This window comes from Xenopus tropicalis, chromosome 4 (genome assembly GCF_000004195.4).
Source record: "Xenopus tropicalis strain Nigerian chromosome 4, UCB_Xtro_10.0, whole genome shotgun sequence".
In the NCBI taxonomy this organism is placed as follows: Eukaryota; Metazoa; Chordata; class Amphibia; order Anura; family Pipidae; genus Xenopus; species Xenopus tropicalis.
Window position 1 is genome coordinate 139,481,946 of NC_030680.2, and position 23,623 is coordinate 139,505,568.

Genomic DNA, 23,623 nt, shown 5'->3' on the forward strand with positions numbered 1-23,623 from the left:
ATAGTATTTAGCAGAAAATAAAGCTATGATTCTGGGAAGCACACTGCATTGTGGGTAAGTGCCTAGAGGGGACCATGGCTGGAACCATTCTCCCAAATACCCATATACCAATAATGAATTTGGATTAATGATACAGTTGAATTACTTCCATATTACAGGTATCCTGCAAAGGAATGTCAAAAAGCCTCCCCTGGTAAATGTAAGAGTCACATTTCCACTTTTAGAGCAGAGAGTAGAATTGCACCCCCCATTAACTAGCTCCAATGCAAGAGAAGTAAGCAAGGGGGCAGTATTGGGGATGCTGCCTGAGGTGGCAACAGGCATAAAATCAGCATTGGTTTGGAAACAAGTAGAGTTTGACCTCTGTAAGAACACGGATCTCTGGTAGTGTTAAAACTTTATATTCCTTTATTTAGAAGAATTTGGGAATAGAGTTCCCATTCCACATTGACATAAAGACGTCTGTTGATCATAGATGTTTCAATATCTTGTATATATAAGTCTTCTGGGCAGCTCTAGAGATATTTCCTTTAAAACTTTACAGTTCCTGGCAGCCAGGGATGACTTCCCCTTGCAGTAGGCCTTATTAATAAAAACCTGCTGTATCGGGGCCCTCCACCCACCCTCCCTGCTGCCAGCAGTGTCGCTGCATAGGGCACTAGAGACACAGAACAGTACTTCCCTGGTCCATCTAGGTTCTGTGTCTGCTTTCTTTTTCTTTTTGGTATTCCAATTTTAAGGCTACAAAAAAGGACATGAATATTAATAATAGTACAAAATTAAATTTAATGTTTCCACTGAATGCACAATATGAATCATGTCACTCTATGGACAGGAGATGTCAAAGGAATGCACTGCACTGTATTTACCACATTGTCATCTTATTGTTATTATTATTTGTGTATAGCTCTACTAAATATATGCTGTAACTGGGTGAGATAAATAGTGCCTTAATGTTGCTTCTCTATTGCCCCATCTCCAGGGCCCATCTAGGAGAAGGGTAGCATGCAGTTACAAGTACTAAATGGATCCTATCCTTGGCCTGACCTTCTCTCCTGACAAGGTTTTAAAATATATAGCCCATTTCACTGCCCGAGGGGCCACCTTATCCCTTTGTATATCCAATGAGTATATATTCCTATTACCAGTATTCACCCCTTAATATAAATGTACCTGTTCCTGTATAAGCTCAAATGCTCCTGTGTCGCAGTTGGGATCAGTTTTTCGGTCAAGGACAACTTTTAGGATGTCCTCTAATAGATTTTTAAAGATCCCTTCAGTCACTTCGGAGGGTGAAGATAAATCCGGTCTGAAATTGATCTCAATCAACCACGGCTGAAAATCCTCTCCGAACATGAAATCAGCACCATAAAAGTCAAAGCTGTTTTCTCTTTTATACACTGTATCCTGACAAGCCTGCAGAGTGTGAAGCAGGGCTTTCTTCATCCCCGGCATCATCACCTCTTCATAGGCATGTTCTGCACCTATCATACGTAGGTACTCCTGCATTCGTTTATTGGACCATACATTGATCTCTGGTAGGTCAGGGTGACGATTTGGAGCGTTTGTAAGGTACTTCTGTATAGACCTGTTACACAGGTGTATGGATCTGCAGCAAAGAAAGTACAATGGTCAGACTTTGTGCTTGTATATTAATTAGGTTAAACTTTGTATAATTTAACTTTACTGTCCAATGGCTTTTCTAAATATTTCAACTACCTACCTGTCTAGATTCTCCAAGTTGAAAGGCTGTGATGAGAAACGAATGTAATTCACCTTATAGAACCAGATTGTTAAGGGTTCCCAGTCCGTTACTAGGAAGAACTGGCGTACATCAAACTTAGTTTCATAAATAAGAAGTGGCCTCTCGATGTACTTTTGAATCACCCATCTCTTTTCAAAAGAAGAGCATTGAGTGTCTTCCACATGATCGATTATGTCGTTCAGTCGATTCATGCACATTATATCTGTGGAAAAACAGGTGTAAAGTTAGAATGATTCTTTCTATAAGTCAGTTTTAAATTCATTTTTAGTTTGCCTTTCTATCGTGAGGCAAATGCAGCAACAAAAACTAGCAGCCAATAGACTGCAGAAATGTACAGATTACTTCTCTACCTCAGCAATTAGAAGCAGGACCTTGTTCATAACATTAATAAATAAACCCATCATTTCTAATGCAAAGAACAGTAGGGGTAGGAAAGCTGGTTGCTGGGGACCCTTAAGGGCAACTTATTTTCTTAATGTCATAAGATTTTACAGTCACCATGTTCTCTTACCTCTTCCTTGAGAGAGAAATGCTGGTTTAAGGATCCAGATATTTCTTTCTCCATCTATATCCAGCTGTGGGTGTATTGCCTTAATCTTATGTAAGACACTACAGCATCGGTCAACATGTGATGCAGAATTTTCAATGTCGGCACCATCACTGTAACAATACATGGGAAGGATTCAGCGTGAGTTTGGCTTAATCACTGACTTATTACACCACAGTTTTGAGTAATAGTATGAACTAATAAATACATTATCTACAGTAAATCAACTTGTAGAGTCCTTATAGCTTGTCTAAGACTGAAAATTTCCAAAAAGACTATAGCAAGATAATAGAAGGGCTCATTTATTAAAGCACAGGTAAGGGTCATAAGACAAATTGTCTTATGTGTCATTTAGGTGAGCAAGGTAGGACACAATTAATTTGCAAGTTAGTGGAAGGCATTGGGTGTTGGCCTCCCATAAGGCATTGGGTGTTGGCCTCCCATAAGGCATTGGGTGTTGGCCTCCCATAAGGCATTGGGTGTTGGCCTCCCATAAGACATTAGGTATTGCCCCTTCCCCTTTGTACCTGACAGCACTACACTCCTCATCAGACAAAGAAGCCGGTACAATGTTGAGACAGCAGGTTAGTTCAGTGCTGGGCCCAAAAGGGTGTAATAATATGATTACAGCACATGTGAGATTTATAAATAAGCCCCCTGTGCCTTTATGGCCAATAGGAGTTATTAGAAATGAAAAACAAAAAAATTGAATAGGAAAGATATATTCCAGAATTATGCGCCCACTGTTATTTTTTATGATTAATAAAAATTCTTTTTCAAACAAACTTACTGTATAACTCGATAGTAGCGCTCTCGAAATTCTGTCCAATCGGTATCCATTTCTTCGCATTCCTTGTCTATGTCGTCATTTTCTGAGATACCCAGGCACATTTTACAGATCTTAAAGGCTGCTAATATAGTTTCAACTGGAACTGATTCAATTGAAGTGCAGCCGTCAGTTGTAGTTTCTATAAAACAAAAGAGAAAGTACGGTATGAGATGGTTAGAGAGCAAGTGGGAGCAAACTGTATATTTCATTTTTGAGGCAATTATCAACCCACACATGGCCATCTCAGCACAGGCATTGGGCAGGGCTGCTGCTATTCACTTACCTTCTACTTGAGAAGTCTTCTGGTTTCTTCTTATAACCCATTTTAAGATACTACGGGCTGCAGTTGCCATGAAATCATCTAAATAAAGACAAAAAAACAGAATTTTATCTCTTACCCATAAAGTGATTAATCATTCAGCAATTTAGCTACTCTATATCTTGTTATATAATCACACAAAATGTTGGGTTCTTAATAAAAGCTTTTTTGATTTGATTAGTCCCGTTGAGTGTAATATCTATTATTTTTATGGTTACTCTTATTTGCACCCAAGCAATTTATACTTTTTTGGATTGAGTGCTCCTTCCAGTGGATTATTGTTATATAATCAGATACAAAACTGTAGGGAACATATTAAACTAGTAAGCACAATATGAGCTTTGGGAAAGTGCCCCTGAAATTATCCATAACTCCCAACGTAATGTTCGTATGTATTGTCTGTGTCAGACTTGGGCCCTGCTGTTTATAGTCTTGTAAGCTATGCAGCCATTACCATTTGCCCAATGTTTTTGAGAGTTATGCCAAAATAAATATTCATTTGAAATGATAAATATGATATAATTATAAATAGAAACAACATAATGTTGTAGGTGCTCTCACCAACGAATAACTGTTTCCCCTTTTTCTCTGTTAGGTCATAGCAGCGTGGGAAGAATGTGTCCGCGTTCACATCGGTAAACATCCGTAGTCTCTTTAAAGTCACACATAGTCCCGCCTAGAACATAGAAAGCACATTTAGTGGCGAATTTCCCATGATCATAATAATAAATGTCTCATTACAATCACTGCATGTGATTTACTGTTATGCTATAAAGGTAGGGGGGAGGGCAAACACCAAAGAACATATGGGGCCCTATGTCCTGTAGATTTGTACTGATATCAGTGTTGCAGAGATCCTGAGCAGCTGAACAAATCGACTCACCTTGCTTGTAAAGCAGTTTATATTGGCAAAGAAGTTCAGAATCTGATCTTCTTCTAGAAGAGTGTAGGGAAGACCAAAATGTACCCAGATGAATGTGGGCGTTACAGCATAAGGAAGTGTCACCTGAAAAATAGAAACATAAATACACAGAATTATTTATAGATGGTAAATGCACCAAAATGTGGTAACAAATGTTATATTTTACTTTTGTTATAGGACTTTCCCTACCCCAGATGGATATGAGTAGGCACAGTAATGTCTCGTTGTTACTGCTGTATTATAGATATTGTTAACTTAGTACTTTGTAAGCGTGTTTCTCTGGCCCCCAACACAAGTGCCATTATGCAAGCAGGGGCAGTGCTCTGTTCAGGCGCTTGATTGGATGTTGGGTTGAAGGGAAACACAAACCAATACAGTTTCATAGGTTTAGAGATAAGTTATGTGGTTGTTGATCAAATTAGTTGAGGTGTACTACCCAATGGATAAACAGCTCCCGATTTGATGGTAAAATCAAACCTGCCGATTGACTTCTAGCCAATTTTAGGCCAGATGTTGGTAACGTGTGCCCACATATGGGCAGAAAACTTCTGAATTAGTCTATTGGACCCGAATTGGCAACATAAATCTGCCCATGTATGGCCACCTTAATATGACTCGGTGAAGATGCAGTTTTGATACAGTTGCCCCTCTTTACTAAGTCATATTATTGATAAAAATGGTTTGAGATCCCCTCACAGAAATGTATGGCCATGCAGTTTAGAAATGACTCAATGTTGCGTCACTATTCGCCAATATGTTGACAATTTAAGATAACCCATTTATAGTTTGTTCAGCTCTTTGTCTTGTATTTACTGAGATCTATATTTACCACTGTATCACTGTCTGGATCACGGAAAGAAGTGTCCTCGGCCCCAGCATCTGTTATGGGAAAAGAATAAGATCGGTATCAGTACGGCAGTTAAATAGAATGCACAGAATTTTCTAATAACGCCGGCTTCTTCCAATGTGTCTCTGTGTCTCAATGTGTCTCTATTATTTGGCAAGCTCAATTGCTTTAAACTTGTCTGTACTGGGCTTTGTACATTGTATCTATGAAGGATTTCATTCTTCCAGGTTGCAAAGAATACTTGTTTCTTCCATTGGAACTGATATTTACTGTGAGAGATCACACTGGGTGATCGCGGCGGCGTGATTTCGGCAAATCGCCGAAGTTGCCGCGTGAGGCTTTATCGGCGATTTGCCGAAATCACGCCGCTGCGTGTGCCATCCCACCGGTGACTTACATTTTCGCCGGTGGGATGGCAGGTGATGGCAACTCGGGGAGATTAAGCGCCCGCGAACAGGGAGTTTTGTCGCGGGTGACTAATCTCCCCGTGTGCCAGAGCCCTTAAGGTGATGGCACACTTTCATTCTTACACTGACTTACCAATGGTACTTGATATTTTCCGTATCCATCCTCTCCTCTCCAGGCCCTCCTGGATGCCTGGTCTGTCAAAATGCATCCAAAAGATTTTATTTTCCTGATTTTAAAGGAGATACACATTAATTTATTTACTTTTATAAAAAGATATGAAAACCCCTAACTCTGATACAAATCCATTTTTTTTGGATTGCCTGTTGTGTCGTGTAATCTCCCAGAATTCAATATAATGGATTGTAATGTAACACAATATAATGGATGGGGGGCCTAATCAGCATTCATTTTGTCATTGTTAAACCGCTGCTGGAGAGATCATATTCCCTGGGTCTTAGGCAACAGAATTTGAAAAGCAGCTTGTAGAGGGAAAAGACTCTGTCCATGAGTAATTTTTGGCCGGTGTATCAGCTGAACAGTGGTTTGTGAAAATTGTGCGATTGCTTTACATATCCTTATATTTAACAGCATGGGGAACACCATCCCTTACATACAAATCCCTGGTGCGCATAGATCACTCACCTGAATCGCTTTTTCCAACCGGGCTTTAAAATATATCCGGTGCTCCGCGTATTCCACTGATTGGGCTATCGCTTGTTGACACTGTGAATGGGCAAAATAGATTTGGTTTGGTTATTGCAGGCCTCCCCTGTTTGATTTATTTAGTAACAATGGCAATATGGCACAACACAGCAGTACTCGGTATAAGCACCAGGATAGATAAAGGAAACAGAAATAAAACCTAAAGCCTTGTTATAGACATTCAAACTTGCATGATGTATACAGGCGCACACAGTATATCTTAGAGAGCAAATCCACAGATATTTGCTTTTACCTGATTTTCACTGTCACCGTCTGTATCAGTGTCTGTATCGCTGTCTGTATCATCACTGTCTGTGATGTCCTTAGCGACTTCATCTGTTATGGAAAAATGGCAACAAAATTAGTCCAGCGGTCAATAACATTGCATGGAAAAGTTCCAGTGAATATATATATGGGTGTGCTAGGGAATATTATACAGTCCCTTTAATGAACAAATAATTTTCACTTAATCATTAATTTTTAATATGATGTCAAAACAAACTGTTTGAAGGCTATTGAGTTACTGGGAGCTGTAGTACAGCAACATGCATGTTGGGCATCTTGAATGTAACCTACAGAATACTTGGTTCTTACTGCAAACTGAATTGTAATGATGGTATACAGTGCGTATATGTGAGAGCTAATCTTTAACTGCCATTGGTAGATATATACAGCTGGAGGCGGCTTCCATGCCATTGGTACCTACTGCAGGGAAGTTGCACCCAACTGTACTTTATCTAATTGTTAATTAAGAAACTACAGAGCAGTTAGTGATATTTAGAAATCCCGATACATTTTGATTGTAGCTAATTCATCACTATCACTATTTAAGAGTTTCCTCATACAGACTTACCTAAATCGAGGGCTATTTTCTTCAAACGTTCCCTCCTCTCCTCTATGCTTTCCTTCTGGTTTTCCTCTTTGCTTTCCTCCTGTCTTTCCTCTTTGATCTCTTCCAGACTTACCTTTATGTCTTCCTTCAGTCTTTCCTCTATGATTTGTTCCAGACTTACCTTTATCCCTTCTTCCATTCGTTTCCCCGTGCTCTCTTCCAGTCCTTGCTGGATGGCAGGGTCGGGATATTCAGTCCTCGGAATTTCCATTTCCTGTTTGGTTAAAAAGAAGAAACACACAAGTTCATTACATTGCAAATAGATAGTTTTAACATTTAATTCTGGTATAAATCTGCTATTTGTTTATTGATTTTTCTGGTGAAAGTGACTCTCAACTTTGATTAGTGGTGTTCATGCATTTGTTTGGATAAATGAAGATGATCTTCATATTCATATTCTATCCAAATTGGTTTGACCTTGGTCATTAAGTCTCTCTATTTCCAATAATTTACTTTTAAATAAGTATTTTATTTAGATGGGAAAGGCCTCTTATTGGGGGAGTGGATCTGGCAGGCCAAGAGGATCCCTATATAGAAGACTATCTAATAAAGCCTCCTGCATAGGGTTCCTTCTGTCCCACCACTATGGGGACACAGTACTGAGCTGTATGGGGATTGTCAGACAAATTTGCTGCATAGGGAAATGCCAAAATTAAATATTTTAAAGAAAACATAATGTTGTCTTAAGCCATGTAACACAATGGTGTGTTACTAAAGCTGATGGTTTTCTGCTTACCTGGTAGACTTTCCTCTCCTCTGAAAATACCTCCATGGGAATCTGGTTAAAAGAAGAAAACTAGTGTTAGTATGTTATAGCATTATAACCAACCGGTTAAGCTGGCCGTGCACGAAAAGGGGATTTTAAAATAGATGGAGTCAAATGGGCTGATTCAGTTATTTCAACCTCTTGCCAAGATCAGACCATAATAGGGGGCGATGTTGATCTGACCCAATGCTATCCTAGTCCCTGACAGGTTTTTTTATAGCTAGCCAATACCTCAATCTACTGACATGGTCTGGGGCTGTAGCTAATGGTCAGCTTTAGCACCAATGCTTTAAAGACCAACATTTAGGGGCTGATTTACTAACCCACGAATCCGACCCGAATTGGAAAAGTTCCGACTTGAAAACGAACATTTTGCGACTTTTTCGTATTTTTTTCGGCGTCTTTACGCATTTTTCGTTACCAATACGATTTTTGCGTAAAAACGCGAGTTTTTCGTAGCCATTACGAAAGTTGCGTAAAATCGCCCAATTTTTTCGTAGCGTTAAAACTTACGCGAAAAGTTGCGCCTTTTTCGTAGGGTTAAAACTTAAAAGGTGCGAAGTTTCGCGTAAGTTTTAACGCTACGAAAAATCGCCAGATTTTACGCAACTTTCGTAATGGCTACGAAAAACTCGCGTTTTTACGCAAAAATCGTATTGGTAACGAAAAATTCGTAAAGACGCCGAAAAAATCGCAAAAAATACGAAAAAATTGCAAAAAATACCGATCATTACAAAAAAACGCAATCGGACTCATTTCGACCCGTTCGTGGGTTAGTAAATGTGCCCCTTAGTATATTTAATTCTCAATGATAAAGGCCATTATGTGCCTACCTTTATTCCTGATTCCTTCAACTCCTAATTAAGAGAGAAAAAACACGTTAGCATTTCATAGGCAAATGTCATTTATCAGCAGGAAATACTTAAATCTGTACTGTTTAAAGCCCTTCGCCTTAGAATTATTTGATTAAAATGGAGGCTAAGGGAGATGGCTTTCCTGTTTTGGAGCATTCTGAATAATGGATCCTATATCTGTACTGTTAGCATCAGCAGTTGTTTCCTACAGTGAGATGTAGGTGACTAATCCCATGAAACAATATTAAATTAACCCTGATGGTCAAGAAGTAGTTAAAATATTTTTACACAACTTAACAGAAAATATATTCCCTGCTTTTCTTCCGGCCTAGGTAGAGGCCCTATTCCCAACTCCCTACTCACTGGAACCTCTGTTACATTAAATATGGGGTATTGCATCCCTTCATTATAGTTAAGCTTATATAGGGGGTCTTGTAATAAAAGCTAAAATAGGTCTATAACCCACAGCTAGATAACATTAACTGGTCTCATTTGTTGCCATGGGTTACAAGACCTTGTTAAACATCTTTAAAAAAAAATGATTAGTTGGGTTTACCCTGCAATAATCTATGCATTCATACTTTATACTGTAGTTAATATATTTGCAGCAATTTATGTATTTAGTGGGGGGGGGGGGGGGTTGATACTGAGATAAAGCAGGTAATGGAATCAGCACTCATACGGTTCCATTCCAGCAATCAGCGCTTTAATAAGAGTGCTGCTTCTGGTGCCCTACAGATATATAATAGAGAATAAAACTCACTGGTTTGATACATGGTAAGGAGGAACACAAAAAATTCCACAATTGCTGTGATTTAGTCTTGATTGCAGAAAACATTTTCTGTGGAGGCAAAAGAAAAATGAGACATTAATTTCGAGCTTATTGGGATTTCATAAAATATTGCTAAATATTTGCATATAACGATATAAAGTTATTCAGCGCTATGGCCACAGGGGCCTTGGTGCCAATTATCATCTGTGCTTCAAATTAGAAATAAAAATGACATCGATTATGAAATGATTAAATAAAGATGGGAAATTTCCATGTTTAGACATTGGCGGATTTATTCTCAAAATGGGTGTAAAAATTGGCAGCGGGAATATTTGCTGCGTGAAAAAAAAGATTATTGCGTGCGTCAAAAAAAAATTACCTGTTTCAAAAAGAATTGTCACGGCAAAGAGTTGCGCGTTTTTCGACAAAGCGAAACGGGACAGATTCGCTCATCACTAATAATTACTAATTATTATATACTAACAACATCTCAACCGTTTTTCTCTATACATATAAAGGCAAGTACTTACTAAGAAGTTGTTCAATTAGAAAAGTAGAATTTGTAAAAATTCCTAAAAATCGTTGTATGAAGCTGCTGACAGTAGCAATGCGTCCTGTACAGCAGCTAAACACCAACTGATAAGGAATCAGCTGACAGTAAACATCACTGTGCCTGGGCATTATGACATCACAATGACATCACATGATGCAGATGCAAGATGAATTCTATGTTTAGGCTTTATAAAAACATGAATCTATATAAATACAAGTTAAGATTTAGTTGCACAACACCAATGCTCAATTAAAGATTGTCTATAAAATAAAGGTTCCATGTTGACAGGGAAGATTTAGGGAATAATTTAGGGAAAGGCAGTGGATTCTATTAAGTCACTGTAGGACGCAATAACAATATCTCAAAATGTCTTCCCTATCTTCTTCCTTATCTTTAATGTCGGCAGGGCTTGACCCTATTTCTGGCTCTGAACAGAAAACGTGCTGCTTTCAGGGAAAAGTGTCCAGATTGTCTGGCACCTTGTATGGCAAAATGTCCTAAATCCCTCCTGTGAATAGATTTGCTTCTATCAGAGAACTGCTCCCCCATATTCAGGAATCACATGCAGTGTGTATATGTGCAGTATTGTAAACTAAAGAAATGTACTATACTGCCCATGTACCTGCCATGGGGTGCAGGGGATGCGCTCTCATAGGGATAACTCTCACCAAGTGTATGTTATATAGAGGGGGAGTCCCGGCCTGGTGTAATAAGTGAGTCTGTTTATTCAGTTGGACCCCCCCCCCAAGTACACATATATACTCTTTGTAAACTGTGTAATAAAAAAACAGCATCTTGTAATTGATCCCAACTACAATGTAACTAATCGTTATTGGAGGCAAAACAATCCTATTGGGTTTAATGTTTTATTGATTTTTTAGTAGACTTAAGGTATGGAGATCCAAATTACGGAAAGACCCCTTATCCGGAATACCATTGGTCTCGAGCATTCTGGATAACGGATCCTATACCTGTATTGCATTTTGTTGTCTTTATTATGGAGGATGCTTAAGCTGCCATACAAGGGAGGAGCTGATATCTGTGCAGTTACCATTCAAGGGGAGGGCAGATTTGAACCTTGGGCCAATTATCGGATAACACTGGAGGGAACCTTTATTTTGGACACCACAATCTTTGCCCAATGGGGTTTCATAAACCTTCCTATCTGACTTAGCCCATATTAGTCAGGGATGCTATTGTTTTGGCCCCTTACATGGTCCAATCTTCTTTTTTTTTTTTTTTTTTTCCTATGACAAAAATGTTTCTACTGTGCCCCAAACTAAAACTCCCAGTCCGTTATTTCATACTATGCAGCAACACAGAAGTGAAGCTCTGTGTCTAGGGCCACGTGGATCCAACAACATATTTGAGGACCCCAAGGGGCACATGTAAGATCGCTTGAGCCTTTTGGTTGGAGCAATCATAAAGGAAACCCTGCGTGAGTTTTTGGGTAAAAATACCTCGTTAGTTAGGTTTTCCTTCCCCGAGCAGGCTCTTATAAATACGAAAAAGTTCAGCCAAACAAAGGAAAAAAACCTCAACTAAGGAAGTATTTTAGTCCCTTTATTTGGTTCCTTAACTTACGCGGGGTTTCCTTTTAAGTTTCCTTTCCTAAGCCAAGGGGCTCAATCGATCATAAGTGTGCCCATAATATATAAACAAGAGCCTGTAATTGATAGTTACATTAGTTTTGCTAAGAATATTGTGAGATTTGTACTAGATTGTTAGGAAATTGAAGGATAACACTTAGGGGCTGATGTAAGAATGCTCGAGTGGTCGGATCCTAAACCCACGATTTCTTCATCCGAATAGCACGAATCAGGTTTTCTTTTTCCCCCCAAAAATAAAGAGCTTTTTTTTTTTTGTAGCACACCCTTGGGTGAGACTAATATATATGGGTAACTCCAGCACACTCAGTGACACCCCAATGACTGACCACAATAATGGTAACCAATAAGATCCCTTTTCTTTATTAAGCGTAACAAACAATCAGCAGGGATCTGACTATGATGTAAAATATTAAAGCAAGATATACATGTATAACAATATACCAACGAACAATAACACAATTTAAATTGCAGAAGATATATGTGCTAAATGTTGTAACTTAATTTCCCCGTCACAGTCCCAGATGATTTGTGCACGTTGGGGCCCTTATTGAGTTTAGCTTATTGGCCAATAGCACTGTTCCTTTCATTTGCCAGTTAGCCGTATAACTCTGTAAACTTTCCTTCCAGGTGAGAAATGACTTGGCAGAGAGTATAGTTCAGCAACAGATGGATTAACTCCTATTGGTTAATAATACACAGTTCTCCAATGGTGTGTGGTGTTGCAGGTTACTCACAGTCTGTGCTCATAAATCACTGTCTCACCTTTAGTAACAGACCTCAGATGGGACGCAGGCAGCTCTGTCCTCTAGCAGCTGTAATCCCCTGGGCCTCTCTGCAGCCTGTCAGCCTGGGACTCTCCTACCAACAGCAGGCAGCTTCCCCCCTGCTCCCTTTCTGGCTAGCACTGATAGCTCTTTTACAGGTGCTAGTCCAGAGCTGGGAGAGCAGGGTCAGCTTCTCCCTGTAGGTGTGTCTCCCCTCTGGCAGCTCTCCCACACAGAGCAGGTAGGCAGCAGCCAGCAGTTTCTCCCTACTTCTCTCCCCTGTTTAGTCCAGCAGGGTGGTCTTCAAAACATTTTGCGCCTTTCCTTATCATTGGTGGATTCAAAGCCCCAGCCAGGTCCTCAGGTCTGTGGCATGCTGGGATATGTAGTCCTGTAAACTGTCTATGCAGCGCTTGTTCATGTTTCTCTCTTTAGTTAGGGGTGTTACATTTTATTGGCCAGGGAAAAGAAAAACCCAATTTGTGCAAAGTGTGCTACTCGGATGAAGAAACCACGGGCTAGTTTGGGAACTCTCATGTGGGTTTGGGATCTGAACGCTTGAGCATTCTTAAATGAGCCCCTAAGTGTTTTCCTAACAATCTAGTACAAATTTAAGCCCAAAGGCTCGAGCAATCTTAAATGTGCCCATTAAGCAAATTGTTCTATATCAATCATTTTGCTCATTCAACATAACTGCCCCAATGGCTAGTGCTAAGTATAAGACGTCCCTAAGTTGCTAAGTGAGTTGTTCCTCTCAGTATAAGTAAAGGGGGTGTAGGGGTTTACCAAAAATGGGCCCTTAGGACAGGAACCCCTAGGACAGGCCACAGGGTGGTGCTGGGAAACAGGGACACTGGGATGACTGGGTTGTTAAACAGTTAATGGGGTGTATACCTGCAGTTCGGGATTTGGCCACAGGGTGGTGCATAGGCCCATATAAGGGGATGCAGCCATGTGCTGTGAGGCAGACATTTTGGGGACTGCTCCAGTAAGGAGTACCCCAGGTATAGCTTAGTGTTAGAAGTTATATAATAGATTGCTCTAGGAGTAATATGTAGGACACTAGGAGTTTAGAATGGGCGGACATTGCCCCTCCAGGAGTGGAAGTGAGGTTAAGACCTCCCGGCATTACATCAGCCGGAGTGCAGGGCCATAAGTGGTTAGGTAGGTGGACAAGGTCACCGCTAACCCAAGGAGGCTGGATCTGAGGGGGCTTAGGCGTGAGTACCGGGGTGGGCTGCCTGTGGTGAGGCTGCCTAGCGTGAGTACCGGGAAGGACCCCAAGAGGGGGTGCCTTCTGGCGTGAGTACCGGGGAGATCACCTAGAAGGAGACACTTGGCGTGAGTACCGTGAGTTGCCCAACAGGAGAAAGCACTCAATGAGTAGTGAGGAGATAAAGCCCTGCATGCTGTGTGAATTAATATGTGCCACTCCTGGAGAGGTCCTGCCCTAATAAACGATTCATCTTATTCATCATACTCCGTGTGTATCTGACTATTTCCTGCACAAGGATCACCTACCTGCCGGTAAGCTACTACCCCAGGGAGGGGCAAGGTACTGGGGGCTGTGTGTGGATCCAAGGCAGAGGTACTAGAGACTGTTAATTTCCCAGGGGGTGGATTATAGTTCCACAACACCATCCCTGGGTGGAGGCACGCCTTTAAGGGAGAAATCCTTATTAACCCCCATAGTAAGCGGGGGCTCAGGACTCCTGTAGCGCCAAGAACCAGTAATCAGCAGGTAGCAGCACAGAATAACCAAAAAGTGGGCTACAGGGGTATAAGGCCAAATAGAAATTTCAGCTTTGCATTAGCAGTCACTGCTCAATACAAAACAATCCAAGTGCTTGGGAGAGGGTTTAGGAAGTTTTCTCGATTTTTATTGAACTTTAGACCCTCTGAAAAAAAATACAGAGGCATCGAGCCAGTGGGGTAACTATAGAACAGGGGTCCTCAAACTTCTTAAAGGGAAACGAAAGGCAAAATCACTTGGGGGTGCCAAAATGTTAGGCACCCCCAAGTGACTTTAACCGCTTACCTCGTACCCCGGGCTTGTGCCCCTGTTAGGAGAAAACAGCACCAGCCCAGGGTACCTGGAGCGGATCGCTTCCTTCTTCCGGCTTCCGTTGCTGGAATGCCAGCGGTGGGCGCATGCGCAGTAGAGTGAAAAGCCGACTTTAATGTTTAAGTTCGGCTTTTCACTCTACTGCGCATGCGCGCACAGCGAATCAGGAAGAAGGAAGCGCCAGCAGCTACCCCGGGCTGGTGCTGTTCCCTCCTCACAGGGGCACCAGCCCGGGGTAAAAGGTAGGTGGTCAAAGTCACTTGGGGGTGCCTAACATTTTGGCACCCCCAAGTGACTTTGACTTTCTTTTTCCTTTAAGCAAGGGGCAAGTCCATGGTCCCTCAGACTGTTGGGGGCAAACTATGGCCCACTCCTGCATTCTCTCTCTTCCAGCTCCCCCTCCCGCTACCCGCTGCGTCCTCTCTCTTCCACAGACCACTCCCCAACCCCCCCCACTGCCCCCGCGCTCCCTCTCGCTGCCCACTGAGTCCTCCCTCTTCCAGCCCCCTCCGCTCCGTCTGTCTTCCCAGCTCCCCCTCCCACTCAACGATGAGTCCTCTCTCTGCCAGCACCGTCTGTCCTCCCTCTCAGCTCCCCTGTCCTGCTCCCCGCTGAGTCCTCTCTCTCCGCTGCCAGGGGTGAGGACGCAGCAGGGGGCCGGGTAAATTAACCAGGCCATAGTTTGAGGATCCCTGCTATAGAGGATGCAGACCCCATGTATGTGGGGGGGCCTGTGGCATAGGGGTCTGTTTTGTCTATAGTTGTTAGAAATCCCCCATCCCCAGCCAGCATGAGCGTGGGGGGGATGGAGGGCCGGGCAGGGGCTGCTGTGTGCGTGCCGGGCCCCTCTGAGGAGCATTTTGCAGCCCTGTTGTTGTTACACCACTAGCACAAATTGCCCCACATAGAATGCCCGGCACTTAAGGCTAATGGCATGTGGGGAGATTTGTCGTCCAGGGTTAAATCTGGGCTACTGGGACAACAAAACCACCCCAGACTGTTTCCCATCTAGTGGGAAACCATACGCAGCATTTTGTTTACAAGGAAACTTCGGGCGACTTTGGAAAAGCAAGACCCACGTATGCTTTCCCACCAGCAATTTACTTTATTAAGATTTGGGTGATTTCTGAGCTCACATTTTAAGAATATGCATTTACCAAAACATGAACCATATCCCAGTTTTTGCATAAAGGGGACAGTTCACCTTTAAGTTACCTATTACTATGTTACAGAGAGAAAGAGATCCCTCCTTTCCCTATTTGCACTATTATATCAACACTCGTCCACTGCCACCAAATTAAAATTCTCATTAAAAAGAAACCCTTATTTTTGTAGTTTGTTTCTCTTTTTTATAAAACTTTTATTATAACAATATTTTTTACAATGTAAAAAAAGATTTTCTCAAGCAAAATATAATATACATGTACAGTACATATACATCCAAAAATATCAGGCACATAAGTGTTTGAGAGTTGTCACTGGAACTCCTCTCTGAACACAACTGGTTCATAGCATTAAGTAGATGCATTTTGGCTCCAGATGTTCCCAACCCTTTCCATCCCTTCCCTTTTCTTTTGGGAACATATCGAAGGAGCCAAGTTTCAGGTTGGTAACGGATCCTGCCTGGGGTAGATTCCTTTTTGGCGCTTATACGTTCTTCATTGGATCTGTTAATATTCTATCATAGAAATTCCTTTGGGCAGATTGTTGGTCTTAGTCTCTAATAACTCGTCTAAAGTTGCCCATTTGCTCCTAAGGGAAGAATGTTATAATATTAGCTACGGAGCAGATCTTTGGTTTAACAAAGTAAATTCTAGGAAACTACAAATGAATGTGAGATAATAGGTGTAATTTCAGCTAGCCATTTAGCATATCTCCACATTTATGTAGTAATTACCCCTAGTAATTAAACACCTACACCTGGATATTAAAATGCCCTAAAAGCACCCTGAGGGGCAGATTTATTAGCATTTGAATTTTTTAAATCCCCAAAAAACCTGAAATCTCAAATGTGGCCATCATCACAGCCACTTGGCCGTTATTTCCCCTTGAGCTTCCTTGTTAAAAGAGTCTGATTGAAAATCCTAAGGGATTTCCTTATTACATTTGTTGCAGATTTAGTTCTTTTCAACTTACGCCATAGTCTTCCTCTGATTCATCAGAACCATAAACTTCTTCATAAACTTCTTCATAAACAAGTTCTTCATAAACAAGTTCTTCATAAACAAGTTCTTCATAAACAAGTTCTTCATCAGGTTCCTCCTTGTTAAGAGAAAAAGACAAATACAATTACACAAAAACACATTTTACATTCAAAGGCATTCAGTATCGGGATTTTCTTATTATATTTGTTGCAGATTTAGTTCTTTTCCACTTACGTCATAATCTACCTCTTCCTCTAATTCATAAGAACCATAAAATTCTTCATACAGTTCTACTTCCTCAGGTTCCTCCTTGTTAAGAGAAAAAGACAAAAACAATTACACAAAAACACATTTTACATTCAAAGGCATTCACTATCGGGATTGTTCTTATTATATTTGTTGCTGATTCCGTTCTTTTCCACTTACGTCACAGTCTTCCTCTTCCTCTAATTCATAAGAACCATAAACTTCTTCATACAGTTCTTCATAAACTTCTTCATAAATTTCTTCATAAACAAGTTCTTCTTCATCATCTACCTCTTCCTCTGATTCATTAGAACCATAAAATTCTTCAGGTTCTTCATCAGGTTCCTCCTTGGTAAGAGAAAAAGACAAAAACAATTACACAAAAACACATTTTACATTCAAAGTCAATCAATATCGGGATTTTCTTATTATATTTTTGCAGATTTAGTTCTTTTCCACTTACGTCATAATCTACCTCTTCCTCTGATTCATTAGAACCATAACATTTTTCAGGTTCTTCATCAGGTTCCTCCTTGTTAAGAGAAAAAGACAAATACAATTACACAAAAACACATTTTACATTCAAAGTCAATCAATATCAGGATTTTCTTATTATATTTTTTGCAGATTTAGTTCTTTTCCACTTACGTCATAATCTACCTCTTCCTCTGATTCATTAGAACCATAACATTTTTCAGGTTCTTCATCAGGTTCCTCCTTGTTAAGAGAAAAAGACAAATACAATTACACAAAAACACATTTTACATTCAAAGTCAATCAATATCGGGATTTTCTTATGATAGTTTTTGCAGATTTAGTTCTTTTCCACTTACGTCATAATCTACCTCTTCCTCTGATTCATTAGAACCATAACATTTTTCAGGTTCTTCATCAGGTTCCTCCTTGTTAAGAGAAAAAGACAAATACAATTACACAAAAACACATTTTACATTCAAAGTCAATCAATATCAGGATTTTCTTATTATATTTTTTGCAGATTTAGTTCTTTTCCACTTACGTCATAATCTACCTCTTCCTCTGATTCATTAGAACCATAACATTTTTCAGGTTCTTCATCAGGTTCCTCCTTGTTAAGAGAAAAAGACAAATACAATTACACAAAAACACATTTTACATTCAAAGTCAATCAATATCGGGATTTTCTTATGATATTTTTTGCAGATTTAGTTCTTTTCCACTTACGTCATAATCTACCTCTTCCTCTGATTCATTAGAACCATAACATTTTTCAGGTTCTTCATCAGGTTCCTCCTTGTTAAGAGAAAAAGACAAATACAATTACACAAAAACACATTTTACATTCAAAGTCATTCAATATCGGGATTGTTCCACTTACTTCAAAGATGTAAGTTTGTTGTCTGTTCTGCTCTGGGTGTTCCTGCGTAAGAGACAGAGATATCAGGCCTCACACCGGTATTTAACGTATCTTTCATGATACAAAAACAAGCAACTTTAGTTCATATTTTTATCAGTTTTATATTATGTATTTCTTGCGACTTACTTGAGCGACAACGTTACTAGTAGATGGAACTGGTTCCTGGTTCAGGAAAAAAAGAGAATAATGAGATCAGGGAGATCAACTCGGCTCTTTGCTGGAAAAGCTAAAACCTATTTCTTGTGACCTTATGGGTTTGGCAGTTGCGATAGATAGATAGATAGATAGATAGATAACTTTGTTAGGAGGTCAATAAATGTGAATTTGGAAAAGTCAGATGGCTCAGGTGAATACTCCTATTTAGCCAAAGAGAAATTATTCTTTATTCAAAGGAAGGTTTTTTAAAGTATTTTTTTTTTTTGTCTATTTTAACTTACCGGGCAAATATCCTCGCCAGTTTCATCTTCTGTTTGTTCCTGGTTAAAGAATAAAAAAAAAGTGTGATTAACTCATTCACTACTGTAATGATGTATCTGATAAAGGGCAAAATAACCAGTTACTTTCCACTATTGCCTTTCCCACTTACTTGGAAGGTGTTATCTCCAAGCCCCACAATCTGCTCCGGGTTGTCCTGCGTAAGAGACAGAGATATCAGGCCTCTATACGGTATTTATCTTTCATAATACAAAAACAAGCAACTTTACTTCATATATTTTATCAGTTGTAAACGATTTATTTCTCGCTACTTACTCCAGAGACCACATTCCCAGTAGGTGGAACTGGTTGCTGGTTAAGAGAAAAGAGAATAATGAGATCAGGGAGATCAACTCGGCTCTTTGCTGGAAAAGCTCAAACCTATTTCTAGTGACCTTATGGGTTTGGCAGTTGCATTAATCTGTATTTAAAATGGATTATTAAATGTATGTGGCAGGGCACATGGCTAGAGCCGACTGTGTGTGCCAGTATAGGGGTGCAAAGCGGATATATATAATGTAGGGGGGCAGTACAACTATGGGAGCCTACATACACTGGCAGGTACAGGCGCAGTAGGGTAAAAGCCAATTACACATGAAAAGCTGCTTTTTCCCTTTACTGTGTATGCGCCTGTCTGTGTCCAAAGGGAAGAAGAGGAAAGAGACAGGTGGGCACATAGATAGATAGATAGGTAGATAGATAGATAGGTTGGCAGATAGATAGGTAGGTAGCTAGGTAGATAGATTTATAGGTTGATAGATAGATAGATAGATAGATAGGTAGATGATAGATAGATAGATAGATAGGAAAGAAGACAGAAGAGGAAAGAGATATTTGCAGCTTCTCCGTTTTGCTTACCTCGCAGATGGTTTCAGTGGGTTGATGCTGTTGTTCTTCTGGTTGAACCTGTTTCACATAAAGAAAAGAGTTTATTTAATAGAAATAAAGAGCCAAGTATTTGATATTATACTGAAATGCAAACTGGGATGGGTACAATATATTTGCTTGGCAGTTCCCTCCTTACCAGAATAACAACTTCTTTATCTTTCACAAGTCGTTTCTGAAAACAAAGAGAATAAAGTCGGATTATAAATGGTAACGATCGCGCTGGGAAATCGGTAACTTTTATTCGCAAACCCAAATCAGAGATATTAGAGTCAAACAAAGGCCCTTACTTTTCTAAAAAGTGGGAGGCAACAAAATACTTTTCTAAGCATGTTCCTCGCCATTTTCGCTGCCATTCTTTCTGCGGAGAGAGAGAGAAACATCATTGGTGCAAACGGTAGTAATCCGATTCGTTGCTTTTATTTATATTTTATTATTTATATAGAGACATTAAACAGTTTGGCCCCACTTTTGAGCCTTGTACCAAACCCTTTTCTTTAATAGTGTTTTAATGTCGGTTTGAAAAACAGGTGAAGCCACGGAATGAGATCTGATTGGCTGTCGGCTTTTTGTAACCGTGAATACATAGTCACCCAATGGGAACCCTGGAATTAAGCCAACAAAATTCAATAGGTGAAATCGGATTGGCTGTTGGTGGCTCCGCCCACTTTTATATATATATATCATCTTTTCATTCAAGCTGACCCCATGACTATGCGATTCAAGTTTGGGGGTGTAGCTTCAAAGCTGTAAGATTGGCAGCAGTTTGAAAATCTTCCCTGTCAAAGTCAATGGGAAAATTGGGGGGTTCGGAGCCACAAAAAGACGGGGGGCGGGATCTCTTAGAAAAACACAAGCAAACTGCTCTGCTATAAGGCGAAGAAGTGTGGGGAGTTTGGGTGTTGTACCCCTAAAACTGTAGGAGGAGTAGCGTTTAGAAAATGTGGGGCGCTAACCAACATAATTACGTTTCCCCATAGCAACCAATCAGCAGCATTTGCTGGTCACAAAGCCAAAACAATGTATTGGTTGCTATGAGTTACTGCACACAGTGCTTAGTGGCTTTTATTACATAAGGGGTAAACCTCTGAATTTAAATAAAAATAATACTATTTACGAATGATAAAAGACGACCAATATAAATAAATCAAACGAAGAAAACACGGTGTGGAATCCAATAAAATATATTAGAATTGGTAGGGTGATAAATCCCTGTAGGGAAATGGAAACTTTATGTATAGTATATACTGTATTTTATTTATATTGGCCCCTCCCCCTGGGGATCTTGCAATGGAAATGATTGGCACAGGCAACATATTTGCCCCGCCCCTGTTTATATGTATAAAGCCGGACGCGACAGGCGCATTTAATGTACAAACGTAATAGCGAATTTTTATTCACAGTGCGAATGTCATGGAAAGCTTTTTAAATATGGCTTATTCCCAAATTGCTCTATATAATAAATATCCCCCCCTCCCTATGTAGTAGGGAATTAAATACAGTCGCGCGGGGTGTATCCTTCCCCCACTTGTTACACTGATAAATCTGTCCCTAAACCTTTATTTCCATAATGTCCCCCCTATGTAACCGGAGCTCCACTCACCTTGCTCGCGTAAGAAAGAATGTGCCGATCCCAGGCTACTTAGCAACACCCTCAGCTTTCGACATTGTGACATCACAATGCAGCTGCCTGCACTGTGACATCACAATGTCTCAAGCAATGCGATTACTGACAGGAGTTATGGGCACTGGGGGGCTGTAATACTGAGTCTAATAATACAGGTATCGGACCCCATATCCGGAAACCCGTTATCCAGAAAGCTCCGAATTACGGAATGCCCGTCTCCCATAGACTCCACTTTAATCAAACAATTAAGAATTTTAAAACTGATTTCCTTTTTCTATGTAGAAATAAAACAGAACCTTGTAATTGATCCCAACTAAGATATAATTAATCTTTATTGGATGCAAAACAATCCTATTGGGTTTAATTAATGTTTTATTGATTTTTTAATAGACTTAAGGTATTGAGATCCAAATTACGGAAAGACCCCTTATCCTGAATACCCTTGGTCCCGAGCATTCTGGATAATGGATCCTATACCTGTACTAATATTGGCAGGGGTTAAGGTTATTGGGTGCAGTTATACATGGCAGGGGTAAGGTTAGTGGCAGGCATAGGGGGAGGGTGACTGTTTGGGGGGGGGCTAAAGATGGGCCATACACAGACTGACCTACAGTTAATGTGAGACTTAGTGGATTCGCTGCTGGTGTATAAAATTAACCCCCCAACTGACTCTTGCTGTTCTTACTGACTTCCAAGGATTCTGTGCAAAAGTGCCGGGGGGGGGGGCTTTTTTTTGGTTTGTGATCAGTTAGCTTAAAGGGGTAGTTCAGCCTTTAGTGCTCTATAGTACCCGTGTATAGTACCTGTTTATACTACCTGCATATAGTACCTGCGTATAGTACCTGTGGGAGTGGAAGGATACAGTATAGTACCCGTGTATAGTACCTGTGGGAGTGGAAGGATACAGTATAGTACCTGTGTATAGTACCTGTGGGAGTGGAAGGATACAGTATAGTACCTGCGTATAGTACCTGAGGGAGTGGAAGGATACAGTATAGTACCTGCGTATAGTACCTGTGGGAGTGGAAGGATACAGTATAGTACCTGCGTATAGTACCTGTGGGAGTGGAAGGATACAGTATAGTACCTGCGTATAGTACCTGTGGGAGTGGAAGGATACAGTATAGTACCTGCGTATAGTACCTGTGGGAGTGGAAGGATACAGTATAGTACCTGCGTATAGTACCTGTGGGAGTGGAAGGATACAGTATAGTACCTGCGTATAGTACCTGTGGGAGTGGAAGGATACAGTATAGTACCTGCGTATAGTACCTGTGGGAGTGGAAGGATACAGTATAGTACCTGCGTATAGTACCTGTGGGAGTGGAAGGATACAGTATAGTACCTGCGTATAGTACCTGTGGGAGTGGAAGGATACAGTATAGTACCTGCGTATAGTACCTGTGGGAGTGGAAGGATACAGTATAGTACCTGCGTATAGTACCTGTGGGAGTGGAAGGATACAGTATAGTACCTGCGTATAGTACCTGTGGGAGTGGAAGGATACAGTATAGTACCTGCGTATAGTACCTGTGGGAGTGGGATGAAATCTGCAGCAAATGTTCAGAGTTGGTTCTGAGGTAAAGTTACAGCTGCAGATTCTCATTTTCAGTCTTCATTTCTGCCTTCAGTTTGTAATGTCTCCCGAGCCCTGTCTATATCTGTGCTTTGATTGGTCAATTTTACTGTGTGTCAAGAAAGCTGTGCTCTGATTGGATAATCTACAAGAAGAAAGAGCACAGCAGAACCAGCTTGCAGGAACCAGGGTTGCCAGGTTGGCAGTTTTCCTGCTAAATTGGGCTACTAGTTTAAAGCCCAGGCGGGTTTTCAAAGTACAAAGCCGCCAAAGAACAGATTTGGGCTATTATTTGGAGCCTTGGCGGGTTTGTAGTTTGTACTAGCCAAAGTTTTTTCCCCTATTAACCTGATGTGCCTGTCCCACTGCATGCTGGGTAATGTAGTTTGTATCTAACAATTAGCCTACAGCTATAAATATCATAAGACTACAATACCCAGCAAGCAGTTGGACAGTATAGACAGAGACTCCCATTTCTATTCAATTCAGGCTCAACCTGTCTGTTCTACACCCTGCTCCCTGCTCTATAGGGTGTGAGATTGTACCATTATCTACTGTGATGTGGGGGGGCTGCCATTTGGTACATTCTGCAGTTGATCCTTAAGCTATAACTTTGCTTAACGTTGTAGTCGAATACACCCATATGTACAGTATATCATA

At 40.6% G+C, this 23,623-nt stretch overlaps 1 protein-coding gene and 2 long non-coding RNA genes across 3 annotated transcripts; all 3 read right to left on the reverse strand.

Moving 5' to 3' along the window:
- Positions 1–385: 385 nt before the first annotated feature.
- LOC105947023 (tubulin monoglycylase TTLL3) lies at positions 386–9,694 on the reverse strand. Its single transcript, XM_012961739.3, has 15 exons — positions 9,615–9,694; positions 8,831–8,854; positions 7,968–8,009; positions 6,593–7,445; positions 6,280–6,360; positions 5,770–5,863; positions 5,212–5,261; positions 4,344–4,466; positions 4,022–4,136; positions 3,425–3,502; positions 3,103–3,280; positions 2,277–2,425; positions 1,724–1,967; positions 1,174–1,609; positions 386–741 (listed from the first exon to the last, which is right to left on the reverse strand). Exons 6-15 carry the CDS (start codon positions 5,843–5,845, stop codon positions 736–738), a joined length of 1,455 nt encoding a protein of 484 aa, XP_012817193.3. The 5' UTR covers positions 5,846–5,863; positions 6,280–6,360; positions 6,593–7,445; positions 7,968–8,009; positions 8,831–8,854; positions 9,615–9,694; the 3' UTR covers positions 386–735.
- Positions 9,695–18,264: 8,570 nt separating this feature from the next.
- LOC116410302 lies at positions 18,265–18,881 on the reverse strand. Its single transcript, XR_004222261.1, has 3 exons — positions 18,839–18,881; positions 18,528–18,563; positions 18,265–18,404 (listed from the first exon to the last, which is right to left on the reverse strand). It is a non-coding gene; the product is annotated as an uncharacterized LOC116410302 (long non-coding RNA).
- A 798-nt stretch (positions 18,882–19,679) lies between these two features.
- On the reverse strand, positions 19,680–20,123 carry LOC116410279. Its single transcript, XR_004222234.1, has 3 exons — positions 20,051–20,123; positions 19,900–19,935; positions 19,680–19,781 (listed from the first exon to the last, which is right to left on the reverse strand). It is a non-coding gene; the product is annotated as an uncharacterized LOC116410279 (long non-coding RNA).
- Positions 20,124–23,623: the final 3,500 nt, after the last annotated feature.